Source organism: Chelonia mydas, chromosome 4 (assembly GCF_015237465.2).
Source record: "Chelonia mydas isolate rCheMyd1 chromosome 4, rCheMyd1.pri.v2, whole genome shotgun sequence".
NCBI lineage: Eukaryota > Metazoa > Chordata > Testudines > Cheloniidae > Chelonia > Chelonia mydas.
Genome location: NC_057852.1, coordinates 121,158,280 through 121,174,145, shown reverse-complemented (window position 1 = coordinate 121,174,145; position 15,866 = coordinate 121,158,280). Strand labels below are relative to the sequence as shown.

Genomic DNA, 15,866 nt, shown 5'->3' with positions numbered 1-15,866 from the left:
AATATTTAATAAATTTCAACTGGTTTTCTATTGTTTAACAGTGCGATTAAAACTGCGATGAATCACTATTAATTTTGTTAATCACTATTAATTTTTTGAGTTAATAGCGTGAGTTGCTCTTCATGACTCAGTAGTTGGAGAGTGCAGCATTTCTGAGGAAGAATGAATCTTGGAGCTTGGAGTAGATCTGAAGCTTACCAGACCACTAGCATAGATGGTCTAGTCTTTTTCCCTCAGGCTCAAATGGAGTGTTCCAGGAGGAAAAGCCTGAGGTGGGATTTGCTCGCTTTTTGTGTCCTCCTATGACAAGAGCAACGTATCAAGCACTTATCTGGAATGTGTGCTTCACCAAGCAGAAGAGGCACTTATAATATTCATAATGAATAGGAATGGCTTCCTTACAGAAGGGACAGGACCTGAACCCTGGAGACTTGGATTCCGCCACTGCAGTGAAGTTCTGGTACTGGGATAAAATCCTTCAATTTTTAAGTGTCTCTTTTTTTAACACATGTTAAACTTTACTAAACTAACAACTATACTAATTAATTTAAAAAAAACAGTAACCAGAAGAGAAATAGGCACTGCGGGGGTAAGATCTGGCTGCCACGAGAGGTTAAAAAGGAACAGAGGGATGGTTGGGCCCACTCTTCCCCTTATGCCCTCAGATGCGGCCGGGGTGGGAGAGGGGAGAAAGCAGAAGAATATCTGGAGCACAGGCATGGCCCCAGCATGCTGCTATTTAAAATAATTCAAACTCATGCACACAGGGCACCTGTAGATCAGAAGTGAAATACATGTGGACAATCACTCAAAGAAGTTATTGCTGCTGTCCTTGTTCCCTTCCATCCGCGCTCCTTCCTCCTGTTTCTTACCCTTGCTAGTTGTGTCCTGTCTAAAACTAGACTGTAAACTCTTCAAAGCAGGGACCATATCATTGTCTTTTTTTATGTAAAGTGTCTAATACATGATTGGTTGCAATAAAAATAATACAAAACATTTTCAGAGCCCTAGTGGATGAATGTCAGGGCAAAACAATTCCTATAATTGCTTAATAAAGTCTGAAAAGCAATCTGGGGTCAATTTGGATAGAGGTTTCTGCAAGATCGTTATTTGGTCCCAGATCAGACACTCAATATTCTAGCAATAGCTTAAGGACCATTTTTTCTGAGCCATCTTCTTACTTCCTTAAGTTTCTCCTGCGGGGCCTCTGTCATTGGCTTCAAAACTAGTCAATTGAATTTGGTATTGTTTTTATTAATAATGTGCATGCCCATTGTGGTGTGCTGGATTTATAAAAATAAATTAATAAAATGAACCTGTCACAAGTTGATCCGTTTCTGACCACCATCTGTCTACCAATCATGTGATGTCTCCAGCTGGGCACTCGAGACAAACCATGCAAGATCATTGTGACAGCATATGGTGCTATTTACAAATTTTAAAAGGGTAATAGGTGTTAGGCTGTCATATTGGCAGTTAAAAAGTAATGTTGTTTGGAGGCTAGGTTTTGTTAAGGAAGCCTGTCACGCAGTAGGTATATTTCTCACATGGAGATTTTTCAGTGGGTTTGGAGTAAAAGTTACTAAATAGAGAAATTCTGATTTTTTTCATCACATATTCCACAGTTCCTTTGTTTGTGCAATTTGGAATTAACAATAAAATACATAACATGGAGACCAGGCAGTGATGAGTTAAAGGTTTTATTTCATGTGCCTTTTATGGGCATTATGGGCTCCCCTCACCCTTTCCAGGATGCAAACTAATCTGTGTAGTTTTTAAACTACTGTTAAGATCAAGGATGTGGTTATGAAAAGACTTACGATTTATAGGATACTTAAGCATTAAGGATTGAGGTACAGAACATTTCCTAGGGATTAAGGACTGGCTGGGTGAGCCTCAGGCCATTAACCCCCGCCTGTCATTAATCTCCAGGAAATACCCTGCAGTGAGGTCGTTATTGCTGTTATATGCTGAAACTGAAAACAAACAATGATGTGTGTTTTTATACAAGATGCTGTTTAATTTGGAATATAGAGAATTAATGCCTTGTGCATTAACCAGTCATATTGCTAGAACTGATCGATTCCATGAATCTTACTCTTTTATGATAGACATTATGGGATTACATGGGTGTAAGAAAGGGCAAAATTTGACCCATAGTGTGTGTCATACAATTTAATATGATGAATCAATTAAATCAATGGTGTTTCACTGGTGTAAATGTGAACAGAATTTAGCTCTGTACATAGAAAACTACCATAAAATGCTTACTTCACAACAAAGCAATTTATTTACCATCTAAGTATCTTGCAGCCTTTTTTTTTTTTTTTAAATTCAATGAATAATCCTTTTAGGTTCTCCATAAAGCGGGTGAAATGCCTCTGCTACAGTCCTGAGGCAGCACACAGGCTGCATAAAATAGCATAAATAGCATCTAAATTACTGGGAATACAAAATACACATACAGTTATAGATACTTACAAAAGGCAAATTCATATTGACAGGACTACAGTATGTGCTTAGCAGCAGGAAAGCATCTTAGGAAAAAAGTGGCTTTATATATATATATATAAAAATATAAATATACATATGTATGTATATGTGTGTGTGTGTGTGTGTGTAAGTAATAAACACTGAAAAGCTATTTTTGTGTGTGTTCCTAAAAAATGATGCAGGCACTTTTTTAAGGAGACTGGCTGCTTAAACATTTATTATTTTGTAGATACACAGATATATTTTCGTGAAGGTGTGTGAAGCTTTTTACAAAAAATCTTTGTAAAAAGCTGTGTGTGTGTTTGTGTGTGTGCACATGGCCTCAGTCCTTGCAACCTCCTAGAGAGTCTGTCAAGGCACAACTTAAAAGCTCATTCAGGCAACCAGGACCCCCTGCTAGCAGATTGTCTGCCTAAAAGGTAAGAGAAAGCTAAAAAGAAGTAGAAACTTAAAAGTAGGTTCTCAAAGGCTGCATAGATCTTTTTTTGTTAAACCTAAAGTGTTTAAAAGCTTTAATATTGATGGCCTGTCAACTTTGTCCTGATTCTTTGGCTTTCAGTTAAAAGGTTTTTGTTGTTGTAGCTTATGCAGTTGCTCTGTTGCTATGGTAACGTGACATCAAAATGACGTTTCTCTGTTTAAAAGCTTTTAACTAAATTCCTGCCTGTCAGATGTAGGCCCCATTTTGTGCACTCAAGCTTCAAGCTGTTGCAAAAAGGTTTCATATGTTCTGTTGTCATTCAAATTCTTTATCCACATATGCATGTCTTGCACTACAAAAACCTAAACTAAAAACTCAATCTATATTAAGTGTCCTCTTTTAAAACCCTTTTAGGTCAATCAGCAATGGCTGCAGCAGAAATTCCCAGTTACATTGTTTCTTCTCAGACTGAGAAACACAGAAGGGCCAGAAACTGGACTGATGCAGAAATGAGAGGTTTAATGCTGGTTTGGGAAGAATTTTTTGATGAACTGAAACAAACTAAAAGGAATGCCAAAGTTTATGAGAAAATGGCTAACAAACTCTTTGAAATGACTGGAGAAATTCGCCACGGAGAGGAAATAAAGATAAAAATTACAAATATGACATTCCAGTACAGGTAAGCTTCAGTTAATTCTTTTTATTTTGAGAGATTTTAGCAGGGACGACGCAGAGTTATTTGCCTTTCAGAAAAAGTCTCATACAGGAAATCTATAGATAAAAGATTAAAGATTGTTCATATCGCTTTTAAAAATCTCTCCTGCCAGTACTATTACATCTTTATTATTTTCTCTCCCATTTATTTTCAAACTCTGGCACAACTTTGTTTCTTTATAGTTAATTAATGGTGCTATGAAATATTGGAATGAAAATGTATTTGGTGTTAAAACAGATTTTCTTGTTTAGGGGAGTGATAATGTTAGCTTGTCAGCAGTTCCTGGCAGTTAAACTACTGCAGTTTGAAGTGGCCAGTTAGAATCAGTGTTACAAGTAAAAGTTCAAATACAAAATAATTTATTTAGGAATGAAGTTCCCAATTTTTGGCATTGCAAGAAGAAGGGTAATACTTCACAGGGCCAAAAATAATTGGATGTCTTATTACTGAGTGACACACACTGCTATAAGCAGCTCTAGCGAAACAACTATTCTATCTGCAGAGAGAGAATCAATGTCCTCTGTAAATACTGCTCTAAGAGAGTGGGGGAAGGGGGAAGCGGTGTCTAGAACATAAAGACGAGGCACTGTCAGTCATGAGGGAAAGTTGGCTTGAAAGATTGAGACCTTCACACATTTGTTGTTTAGAAAAAATTAGAACTTAGCAGAAATATTTGAATATATCTGCTTTAAAAAAAAAATCTTACCGCTGAGAGAGACAAACTGCCACATACTGGAAATCCTGAGTGGTCATTTAGTTATGTGTTTGAGATGCAAGAAAATCAAATATGTGGTTGTTTTATTTCATCTCCACACAAAGCTAGTTTTAATAATAAAAAAGGTTATTACAGCAGCAGATCATGTTAAAATTGCTTGCTTTTCTTTGGGGGCACGCTTGCTGTATTTCATGCAGCTATCACTCATCGAATAAAAAACTAGGGTGAATGCTGTAAGCCCCTTTAACTTTGAATTTCCCCTTTCTCAGTTTGTCAGACCCATTAATATTGTCTTTAAGGTATTTTCTGTAATGTGAAAGCTGGTATTTTATACTCAGCACTTAACATCTTCAAAGTGCTTTACAAACACCTACTTAATCCTCACAACAGGTCTCTGAGGAAGGTATGAAAGTATTATCCACCCCCATTTTACAGATAGGGAGACTGGAACTGAGGTCATTATTTCCCCAAAGTTACAAAGCAAGTCACCCTCAAACCCAGAATTAGAACTCAGTAGTTCTTGACTACCAGGCCTTTGCTTAGCTCACTAAATCATGAAGCCTCTCTGCTAACAAATACATCCCATTGTACCTAGGTTTTACAGGTGTCCAGAAATACTGCATGATATTTCGAGTACTGTAATGGCTATGTGCAGTGGTTGTTTCTGTAAGCCTTTGTTCTGAATTTTCTTTCTTTCTTTTATTATCAATCACACAGTCTCAATTTTTTCTAATTAATATTTTCTGTTAAGCAGCATTGGGAGGGGAGGGAGTAAAACATACAAACTATGGAGGAAAATTTACTTTTTCATTCCTGTATGTTTTCATTAACTTCCAGAAGCACTTTCAATGCATGCTGTGAGGGTGTATCAAATTGCACTGAGCTGCAGTGCTCATTAAGATGCCAACTTTGGAGGGCTTGAAGACTTCTCTGTGTTGGCATGTTACTGTTTTAATATATTCTGGAGTCAGAAATACACTTATAAACATCAGATTTTTTTTTGTTGTATAAAGGAGACTTAAGTTTCCTAATATTATTTGAAGACAATGTGATGTAAAGTAAACAGTCAAGCAAAAGAGATTACTCCCAATTTGTTGTGTTTTCTAATTATTTCTCATTAATATGTGAAGAAGGGAAACATTACAGTGGAACTACTGGTTACTATTCTGCTGTCTGCTTTGCTTTTGGACACCTGAGTTTCAATTCATGTTATGGGTGTCTGGAGGATACTTGGAGATCACATCATGCATCACATTTTAATGCACTGTGGTGTGAACTGAAATGGAGGGCATGGAAGTGTGAAAAATGCTCTGTATTCAGACAGTATTTTGTAACAACTATATGGAGTTGTTAAAATGGATCTACAAGTATTTAGCAAAAGTAGCAGGATAACCAAGTCATTTAGCATGTAAATCATTATTTCCCTCCACCATCCCAGTCACAAATTGCAGACTTTTATTTCATGAGATATCTGTCTATCATATGTCTGTGGTGTTACTAACGTGCTTATCACCATAATAATAGTTTGCCAGTGATGTCACCATCAAAAGGAATCAGGTTAGAGCATGGAGCCAGAAAATTCTGATGTTTATCCACGTATTACGAGTTCAGAAAGAAAAATATTACCCCCCCAAAATCGAGCCAAAACAACCCTACAGTGTAAAAAGGCAGCCACTTACCTGAGCACCTCTGCTGGTTCTATGATACAGGCATATTTAATGGTGAATGTGATGTTGCTGGTACACTGCGTGCTGGGACATCGCATGGAGCGGTTAATGGTTACTTGCAGCTTCAGGGATCTAAAATGGAAAATAGGTAAATTTGTAATTAATAATCCTCTTACATATTTATCATAATGACTTTCAACCTGAAGGATTCCATAGCACTTTATGGCTGATCCTGCAAATGTTGCTACTGAATGTAGTACTCATGGTTCTCAATGGAAGTCTTTGTTCATTATACAGCAGCAGTCTAAAAAGCAGACAAAATGTTAGAATGCATAAGGAATGGGTTTTAAAAATAATACTACAATATAATAATATTGTTATATAAATCAATGGTAAGCCCTCCCCTTGAAAAAAATTCCATATGGGGAAATACTGAAAAGTTTGGGACTTTTAGTTTAAAAAGGAGACAAATCAATAAAAGGCAACATGACAGAGCATACAAAGTAACAAATGGTATAGCGAAGGTAAACCAGGTGCTCCCCTTTCCCTATAATAACAAAGTTATTCAATTAATTTTAAAACCAATTAAGGAAGATACTTTTTACAAAACACATAATTAGCAGGTGGAACTCATTGCAACTAGATATCATTGAGACCAAGAGCGAAGTAGTATTTTTTAAAAGATGAGACTTTTGTAAGGATAATGAAAACATTGGTCGTTTAAATTAGATATAATTTTAAAAACATATAAAGTATATAATTCCTCGTGCACCATGAATTGTCTGGGGCTAGGAAGAAACTTTCCCTATAAGCAGTCTGTTCCACAATTGTCCACTAAGAGGTTCCTTGCATCTTCCTGTGACGCATTTGGTATTGGCCACTGTCAGAAATAGGAGATTGGAATAGATGGTCTGATCTGGTAGGCAGTTTAGGTACTACTACGGATAGTCCCAGTGACTTCATGGTAATAAGCACCTTGCCTAAAATAAATGTTTGCTTGTCTGCAATATATAAAGGAATCACTTCATTCACCACAGCAACCAAGGGCCTAACCTAAAATTTAGTGCAGCTACTGCGGGGCAAAATCCTACTATAACAAAAAGTGCAATGGAAACTTAAGTATCTATTTAGGACAGATAGGACACTGGTTTTTAATGTTCTGTGTGAAAGGCATCTGTGCAGTAAACTGCATGTACTCCCATTTATCTATCTTGGGAGGTGAAGGGCTGAGTCAAGCGTGCTGGAATTGAAAGTTAAGGATTCTGATAGAGTGAGTATCAAGAGTTCTGCTTACATTACTAACTCGTCTCTTGCAGTTTAGAATCGCTTAGAATATGTCCTGAAGTTCTTTCTATTGTGTTGGCTACTTGGGCATTCAGCACCCCACAAACCTACAATTAGTCCTTCTAAAAGAAAATACATTCCTATCATCACTAATATATTGATCTTAATGTGTGCCAATGTACAGTATTAGAGAGAGACAAGAGTGTGTGTCTTTCATTGGACCAACTTATGTTGGTGAAAGAGACAAGCTTTAGAGCTGCTATTATTATATTACTACTGATATAATATGTAATGTCTTGTAAAACAAAAGACAAGGTTTATAGAATATGCACACTAAACAATATGATAGTTTTGACCAATTCCTTTTGATGCTTTAAAAATAAAGGCTGTGCGAATGCAAATTCATAATTTTTTTTTAAACCGGCTCCTCTCTCCTTCCCCCAAACATTTGTGGAAACAGGATGTAGCTGTTACATTTTAATTTGAATTGCAGTCAATTAATGTTAATCACTGGTATATCTGAATCAGTCTCATGTTCTTAATCGTAGTTTATTATTTTTATTTTCATGTGTACATGATAGCAATTAAACATAGTGCCTTGTGTAATTCTTCACCATATTCCATGATATTAAATGACTGGAATCTTTGACCATTGCTGCAGCAAATGACCAAAGATAAGTGCAGCAAATTACTGCAGAAAGTTAAATTTGAATATTTTACCAGCTTTCTCTTCAGTATCAATAATTCATAGCAGACCCACAATTTAAGTATTGTGCTTTCCTACATTTTTCTCTCCCGTGTCATTGATTGGTGCATGAACAGTGTTATTTATTATTTATTTTGAAAGCTTTTTTCAGAAACCCCAGGAGATAAAGCTTGTTTCCATTCCTCCAGGCTAGCAGTAATATCAAACAAATACCATAATAATAATTAATACTCCCCACAACCCAGCAATAGTGTGTTGAACAGAGAGAGTAAAAAAACCAAATTATAGATTATAAGTATTTGTTCTAACTAAGTAGTGATGGTGTCAGGGTTCCCTCCTCACTCTGAACTCTAGGGTACAGACTTGGGGACCCACATGAGAGGACCCCCTAAGCTTATTTCTACCAGCTTAGGTTAAAAACTCCCCAAGGCATAAATTCTCCCTTGTACCTTGGATTAGGTAACGCTGCCACCACCAAGTGTTTTAACAAAGAATCAGGGAAAGGACTACTTGGAGTTCCTACTCCCCCCTAATATTCCCCCAAGCCCCCCACACCCCCTTTCCTAGGGAGGCTTGAGAATAAACAAGATGAGCACAGACCAACACTAAAAAGGACACTAAAAAAAAAAAACCCAATCAGATTCTAAAAGAAACAGAAATGTATTATAAAGAAAAAAGGTAAAAGAAACACCTCTGTAAAATTATAGCGGAAGATAATCTTAAAGGACAATCAGATTCAAAAACAGAGGATTTCCCTCTGGGCCAAACTTTAAAGTTACAAAAAGAAAACCAGGAATATACCTTCATCTCAGCACAGAGAAAATCACAAGCCAAAACAAAAATAAGCTAACACATTCCCTTGCTAGTACTTACGAATTCTAATGGAGTTGGATTGCTTGCTTCCTTGATCTGTGTCCGGCAAGCACACAGAACAGACAGACAAAAACCTTTCTCCCCCACCCCTGATTTGAAAGTATCTTGTCCCCTTATTGGTCCTTTTGGTCAGGTGCCAGCCAGGTTACCTGAGCGTCTCAACCCTTTACAGGTAAAAGGATTTTTTGCCTCTGGCCGGGAGGGATTTTATAGTACTGTACATAGGAAGGTTGTTACCCTTCCCTTTATATTTATGACAGATGGTCTTTAAAACTCTCTCTAAAATTTAATGTTTTAGTAATTTTTTTAAAGGTATTTTAATACTCACGAAATTGCTGGATTAATTGATATAGAGAATACAGTCCTTGTTATCCACAAAACAGGCAATATAAGTACAATTTGCTCCACCAGTGTGCCTCAGCCCAGATGACAGAAGGTCCTGGAAACTGGTTAATTAGATATCAGTGCTCATTTAGCTGTTGATTCCTCTGTAATAACATGGCCAACAAGATTGCCAGTTGTGGTGGTAATGTTTTTTGTACTTTGAATTTCTGTCCACTGGAAACTGGACTGAGATCACTAACTCATTTGACGTAATTTTCAGTGACTTCTGATCTGGGCTGGATTTAAACTAGTGTCTTAGAGTTGAAAAAGTCTGTATTTTATTAAACAGTTCCTAAGCCTATTTAGTTTATATACGTGTAAGCGGGGGAATGGTCCCACTCTTGTGGGGAACTTCCCTGGCTTCTGCGCTACCCCGTGGAATCGGACAGTGAAAGGATCTCTGTCCTCTCTCCAGCTCCCTGTACCCAGATGCCTGCCTGACCTTGAAGACTCCTCTTCCATGCGGCAGAGTCCTTGTAACCCCAGTTAAGGTGGTCCCAGGATTACTGGGAGGCTTAACCCCCAGTCTTGTCATGGCCACTTAGGACAGGAACTAGGGTGTCCCCAGTCCGCAGTACTCTCTCCACAACCGCCACTACCCTGGCCCACTGAGCACTACATTAAGTTCAAATCAAATACAGTTTACTGAACAGCAAGACAGTAAGAAAAATAAGGAAAAAATCAGACTGGCTAAAGGAAACAAGTAATCCTGCCCTGTTGGCACGGGGAAACCACAAACAGCAGTCTCTGGGATATAAGGGAAGTTTATTCTTCACATGTCCCAGGACTCCTTCTCAAGCCCTGGCTATGCTGTGGTGACACTGTGGGTCAGACACCTGCTCTGGCGGTTGCCACGTGCCCTCAGGCTCTAGCTGGCAGGAACCCTTCTCCCAAGCATTGGCTCTCCCATTGGGGTCATGGTCCCCCCTCCAAGTCCAGCCTGCAAGACCTCTTGTTTGACGATGTCTCCTTGCACTGGGCCCTCTGCCCAGGGTCCCTCCCCCCACTCTTCCCAGCTGCTCACCGCACTCGGCTCTAGTGTTACTTGTGGCACAGAGGGCGTTCAATCCCCAGCTCTGGGCCCACAGCTCCCGACTGTAGCTCAGCCCTGGCTCCCTGTCAGCACGGCTGGTCTGCGCTGCTCCTGGCTCTGGACTGCTCTGGCTCCATGCTGCTGCTGCTCTGCCTCCAGCCCAGCTCTGCCTTCTGGGCTGCTTTTCCGGCCCCTCTGGTTCTGGCTGCTGCTGCTCTGCCTCCAGCTAAGCCTGGGCTGCTGCTCTCCCCTTAGTTCTGTCCTACTCTGGTTCAGTTAACTCCAGCTCACACGGAGGACAGGACCCTGGTTTCCTGACTCCCTCATTGGCCTACCTGCCCTGTCAATTGGGCTGACCAGGAGCACTGATCTCTCCCCTTTGGCCCCGGGGACTGTCAGGCTCGGGATCTTGATTTCTCATTGGCCATTCCCCTTTCTTTTGGTACAGGGAGAAGGCAAACCAAAAAACACCACTAAAGTTTCAGTAAGGGGCCAACGGTCCTGTTAGATAAGTCTCAAAACATGTAAAGTTCCTTTACTAGGCCCTTCAGCCCTATCACAGCCACCTGCCTTCTCTTCAGTATAGGCTGTGGCTCCCCCTATTTGCTGTCTTGGGTAGACCGAGTGCCTGATACCCTGTCTTTTCTCAAGAGGCAGATACTAGGTTTACTTCCTTCTATTTTTTCATTGGTAAAGCAACGATTATGTCACGGAAGTCACAGAATCTGTGACTTTCAGAGACCTCTGACATTTTCTGCCCTGGGGCTGGAGCTGTCAGCAGGCAGCCCCCCAGATCTCAGCTGCTGCTGGCGGCGGGCCCCCAGCAGCTCCCAGCCTCCGCAGGTGGTGGGGAAACTCCAGAGCTCCCAGCTCCCACATGCAGTGGGGAGACCCCAGAGCTCCCGCTAGCGGTGTGGGGACCCTGAACTCCCAGCCACTGCTGGGGGAGAGGGGGCAAGGGGACCCCAGGGCCCCCAGCCACTGTGGGTGCTGGATCCTCCTCCCTCCCCATTTTGTCCAGGATATTTTTAGTAAAAACCACAGAGACAGGTCATGAGCGTCCATTAATTTTTGTTTATTGCCTGTGACTGTCTGTGGTTTTTACTAAAAATATCCATGGCAAAATCTGAGTCTTATTCATGAGTCCTATCACCCCTCTACTGCCTCTGGGGTTAGACTAAGTAGGTAGGTGATAACACGCTAAACTAGCATTACTCTGGTCCTGTCCATTTCTATAGAATTTAATATTTCATTAAAAAGAATCTTGCCTTTAGTTGCAAAGAAAATCCTCCAATGACTTGATCCTGTGTTGACTCACTAAGTTGGGAGACAGTAGCAGTGAGCTTAATTACTCCCGTCTGTTGATTTCAATTGAGCTACGTTAGGGATAAATTTGGTCTGATAGAGGTGAGAGGCCTCAGCTGTCCCACTCTTCTCCTCAGACTCCACTTCCAATCTCAGCAAAAGATTCTAAAATGAGAGGAGTGAACTCTGAAACCGGTGATGACCATTTAACACTAACATTCTTAGCTACTTTATGGTTGATCATTTTATCAGAAAGCTTATGTGCATAGAACATAAGAACAACCATACTGGGTCAGACTAAAGGTCCATCTAGCCCAGTATCCTGTCTTCCGACAGTGGCCAATGCCAGGTGTCCCAGAGGGAAAGAACAGAACAGGAAATCATCAAGTGATCCATCCCCTATCACCCATTCCCAGTTTCTGGCAAAATCATAATATTTTATGTCTGTGATACAGGGGGAGTAATTTGAGTGCTGTTGTAGAGACAAAGAGTTGGAATAAAATGCTATTGTTTCACCCCGTGTGACCTTTGTTTGCCTCTATCTGCCATGTTCCCACTTCTTTTCCATTGTTCTGAACTCCCCCTCCCTATCTTTTCCTCTCCCCTATGTATCATCCCTTTGTCTTTCTCCACCCCAGAGTCCAGACTCCATCAGCTTCACTGTTGCCCCTTTTAAGTCAGCAGAGTGCTCCTGCCCAGTTTGCAGTGGGGATCAATATTCCCAGTCTGTTGCTGTAGTAAGCAGCAATGGCAGCAAGACAGAAATCCACACACTGCATTTAGAGCAAGAGGAGTGTTCGGACACTCTCTAGTTCTGAATAATAGCATCCTCTAGCAGCTGATGGACAAATCTGCGGATATTTCTTCAAAAGTGTGATAGTACTACATAAAGGGAGGGCCATGGTGCACAGCTGAACTTAAACATAAAGAATAAAATCCCGACACATTTACTCAGGCAAAACTCCTGCTCCCTTTAATGGGAATTTTGCTGGAGTAAGGATGTGAGATTTAGCTCAAAATCATAATAATGGATGACTGTGATACAGGGGGAGTAATTTGAGTGCTGTTGTAGAGACAAAGAGACTGATGACATCTGAAAGCAGAGCCGTAGTTGGCAAAGATTCTACTGAATCTGATTCAGAACAGGATAGTCCTATCCTTAAAAGAAAAGGAGTACTTGTGGCACCTTAGAGACTAACAAATTTATTTGAGCATAAGCATAATGCTCAAATAAATTGGTTAGTCTCTAAGGTGCCACAAGTACTCCTTTTCTTTTTGCGAATACAGACTATCATGGCTGTTACTCTGAAACCTACCCTTAAAAGTTTCTACTCAGTCAAAAAGAGCCCAGTGTTCCTAATTTAGACTTTGAAGCTCAATAAACAGCAGCTCCCACTGAAAACCCAGATTTTAATTATCATTATAGTCTTTATTTAGTGTTAAGATTGTGAGTTTATTGATAATACAATTTGAGATTTTCTGCATTAAAACAATGAAATCTGAGCACATGAGGCCTTGCCAATACATAGTACTGAGCTGCTGTAACTTGCATGGGGAAACCCTTGTGAAGTATGTAGCGGTGTTCAGTGTGTACCTAGCAATGTATAGCAATAGAAGAAACATACTTTTATTGCAAAGAATTTTAAAAACTAAACAAAAAGTATTTGGTATTAAGTTGATCATTTATAGTCAGTCCTATAGTTAGGTATTCTGTAACAAAGAAGCTATAATATTGTCAGTGATCTGATCTGATTGTGAAATCACAGCAGCAGTTTGCAAAGCATGTATGAAATTAAAATTTGGAATGCATAGAGAGAATAAGAACACAGACTGTGCTGTGCAGGCTTTGCTATGCATTGCTATAATATGCAGCTCACCAGTAGCTGGAAAACCTCATCAGACTTTGAAAGTTCAGAGAAGAACACAAACTACTTAAAAACCCAAACAAACTAATTTGTTGTTCCTAACTTCTGTACCGCCAGTAGTTGTCACTTCATCCTAGTTTGCGAGCCACATGCTGGACCATTGGAAAGGAAGAACTTCAGTTTTTCCACATTCACATCTCTATTTGTCACCATTGTTATCATGTTGTTAAAGTTTATTTTCCTCTAATGGTCCTAGTGGCAGCTGAAGCAGTGGGTGTTATATCTTCCTATCAGCAGATGGACCCAGGAAAAAATGTGTTGTGGTATTCCCCAAGAAAAGGACTGTATCAGCTATCCAAGCCCTGTTTACGGAAGGTGGAAACCTCTTTCTATTTGACAGAACCAGCTTGGAATTCAATTAAAAATATACAAAAGCAGCATTTTAAAATTGTTTTTATTAGTTAAACAACTTTAAATGTACAGGAAACATGTTTTTCAGGTTGGTCTGAAGTAAACAGGAAGAAATTCAATAAGGACAAATGCAAGAAGGAACAATCATTTGCACATATACAAAATGAGAAATGACTGCCTAGGGAGGAGTACTGCGGAAAGTGATCTGGGGGTCATAGTGGATCACAAGCAACATATGAGTCAACAGTGTAACACTGTTGCAAAAAAAGCAAGCACCATTCTGGGATTTATTTGCAGGAGTATTGTAAGCAAGACACAAGAAGTAATTCTTCCACTCTACTTTGTGCTGATTAGGCCTCCGCTGGAGTATTGTGTCCAGTTCTGGGCACCACACTTCAGAAACAATGTGGACAAATTGGACAAAGTCCAGAGAAGAGCCACAAAAATGATTAAAGGTCTAAAAAACATGACATATCGGGGAAGATTGAAAAGATTGTTTAGTCTGGAGAAGAGAAGACTGAAGGGGGACATAACAGTTTACATGTATATAAAAGGTTATTGCAAGGAGAAGTGAGAAATTGTTCTTTAACCTCTGACATTAGGAGAAACTTTCTAACTGTCAGGGTGGTTAAGCACTGGAATAAATTGCCTACAGAAGTTGTGGAATCTCCATCATTGGAGATTTTTAAGAGCAAGTTAGACAAACTCCTGTCAGGGATGGTCTAGATAATACAGAGGACTGGACTAGAAGACCTCCTGAGGTCCCTTCCAGTCCTACGATTCTATGCTTCTATGTAAAATCAACTGATTTATTAAACAAAGGAAGTATTAAGTGTATTTAGTGATTAGAAAAATTGGTTCTGGTCACCATGGGCCAGATTTTCAAAGGTATTTAGATGCCTAAAGATGTAGATAGATGCCTAGTGGGGTTTCCAAAAGTGCGTAAGTAGGGTAGGTGCCCAATTCCCATTGAAATCAATAGGAATTAAAGAAATAATCAACATAGGCATTTTTGAAAAACCCTTTAGACAGCTATCTGCATCTTTAGGAGCCTAAATCGGAAAATTGTGAAAATCTGGCCTCATGTCCCTCACGTTTTTAGAATTAGTAGATCTTATTTTCTCCCACCTGGCTTTTATTAATAGATTGGAAGAGGAAACAAGCATTTATGCTTTTTCAACTTCCAATCAGTTTCTCAACTTTAAATGAACTAGTCCAAATGAAGGAAATATTCTCTCTCCGATTTCTATCTTAACTGAAACCAAAAATAATTAAAGCAAAAGTTTTTCTGCACAACAGAATCTAACAGTACAAAATTTGGAAAATCTAAATACCAATATTCGGTCCATTATAAAGACTGAGAACAATATGGATCCTTAGTAATGCAGCACATGACATTGACACACATTTTAAAGCTTGATTTTAACCTCAGAAATTAAAGATGTTTCTGCCCTAATTCTGTATATAGTTAAAAAAGCAGCACCCTTTAATTCATTAAAATTTGAGGAGGGCTCACTGATCTTCTTTTTATTTATATAAATTATTTTAATGGGTTATAGTGAGTTTAGGTCTTGACATAGGGTGTCATAATTTCAAATTTAATTTTAAACAGATTTATTTAAAAAAAACCTGATTTAAATAATATTCAATTGTATGTGTGTGTGTGTATATATATATATATTTTAAAAAACATTGATTTATATCCACTCTGGGCATTATGATGATCATCATAGCCATTCAGAACTTTCCAGCATCTTCAGATCCTCCTTCTCCAGATTCTCCTTCCACTTCACCTAAGGGAGAATTTCCATTATCTGTTAGAGTAAAGCCTATGACATAGTTGGTCAGTTCTAATTCCATTTACAGGGGGCTGGGGTACTCTCACTAGCCCAGTAGTCTCCAGCCTTTTTAGGCACAAGATCACTTTTTGAATTTAAGTGCAACACAGGATCTACCCCACCCTTTCCCTGAGGCCCCGCCTCACTCTATTCATC

General features: G+C 39.3%; 1 protein-coding gene across 2 annotated transcripts in view; it reads left to right on the top strand.

Annotated features, from left to right (window-relative positions):
- Positions 1-15,866, top strand: part of MSANTD1 (Myb/SANT DNA binding domain containing 1) — a 94,146-nt gene that overhangs the window by 56,127 nt on the left and 22,153 nt on the right. The window contains exons 1-2 of one of the 2 annotated variants that reach the window (XM_007060033.3): positions 3,164-3,211; positions 3,329-3,593. In XM_007060033.3, the coding sequence (XP_007060095.1) occupies positions 3,340-3,593 (254 nt within the window). In that variant the 5' untranslated portion in view covers positions 3,164-3,211; positions 3,329-3,339. Of the gene's footprint in view, positions 1-3,163; positions 3,212-3,328; positions 3,594-15,866 lie in introns of those variants that run through there. The other variant, XM_043544731.1, reaches the window with a different exon arrangement.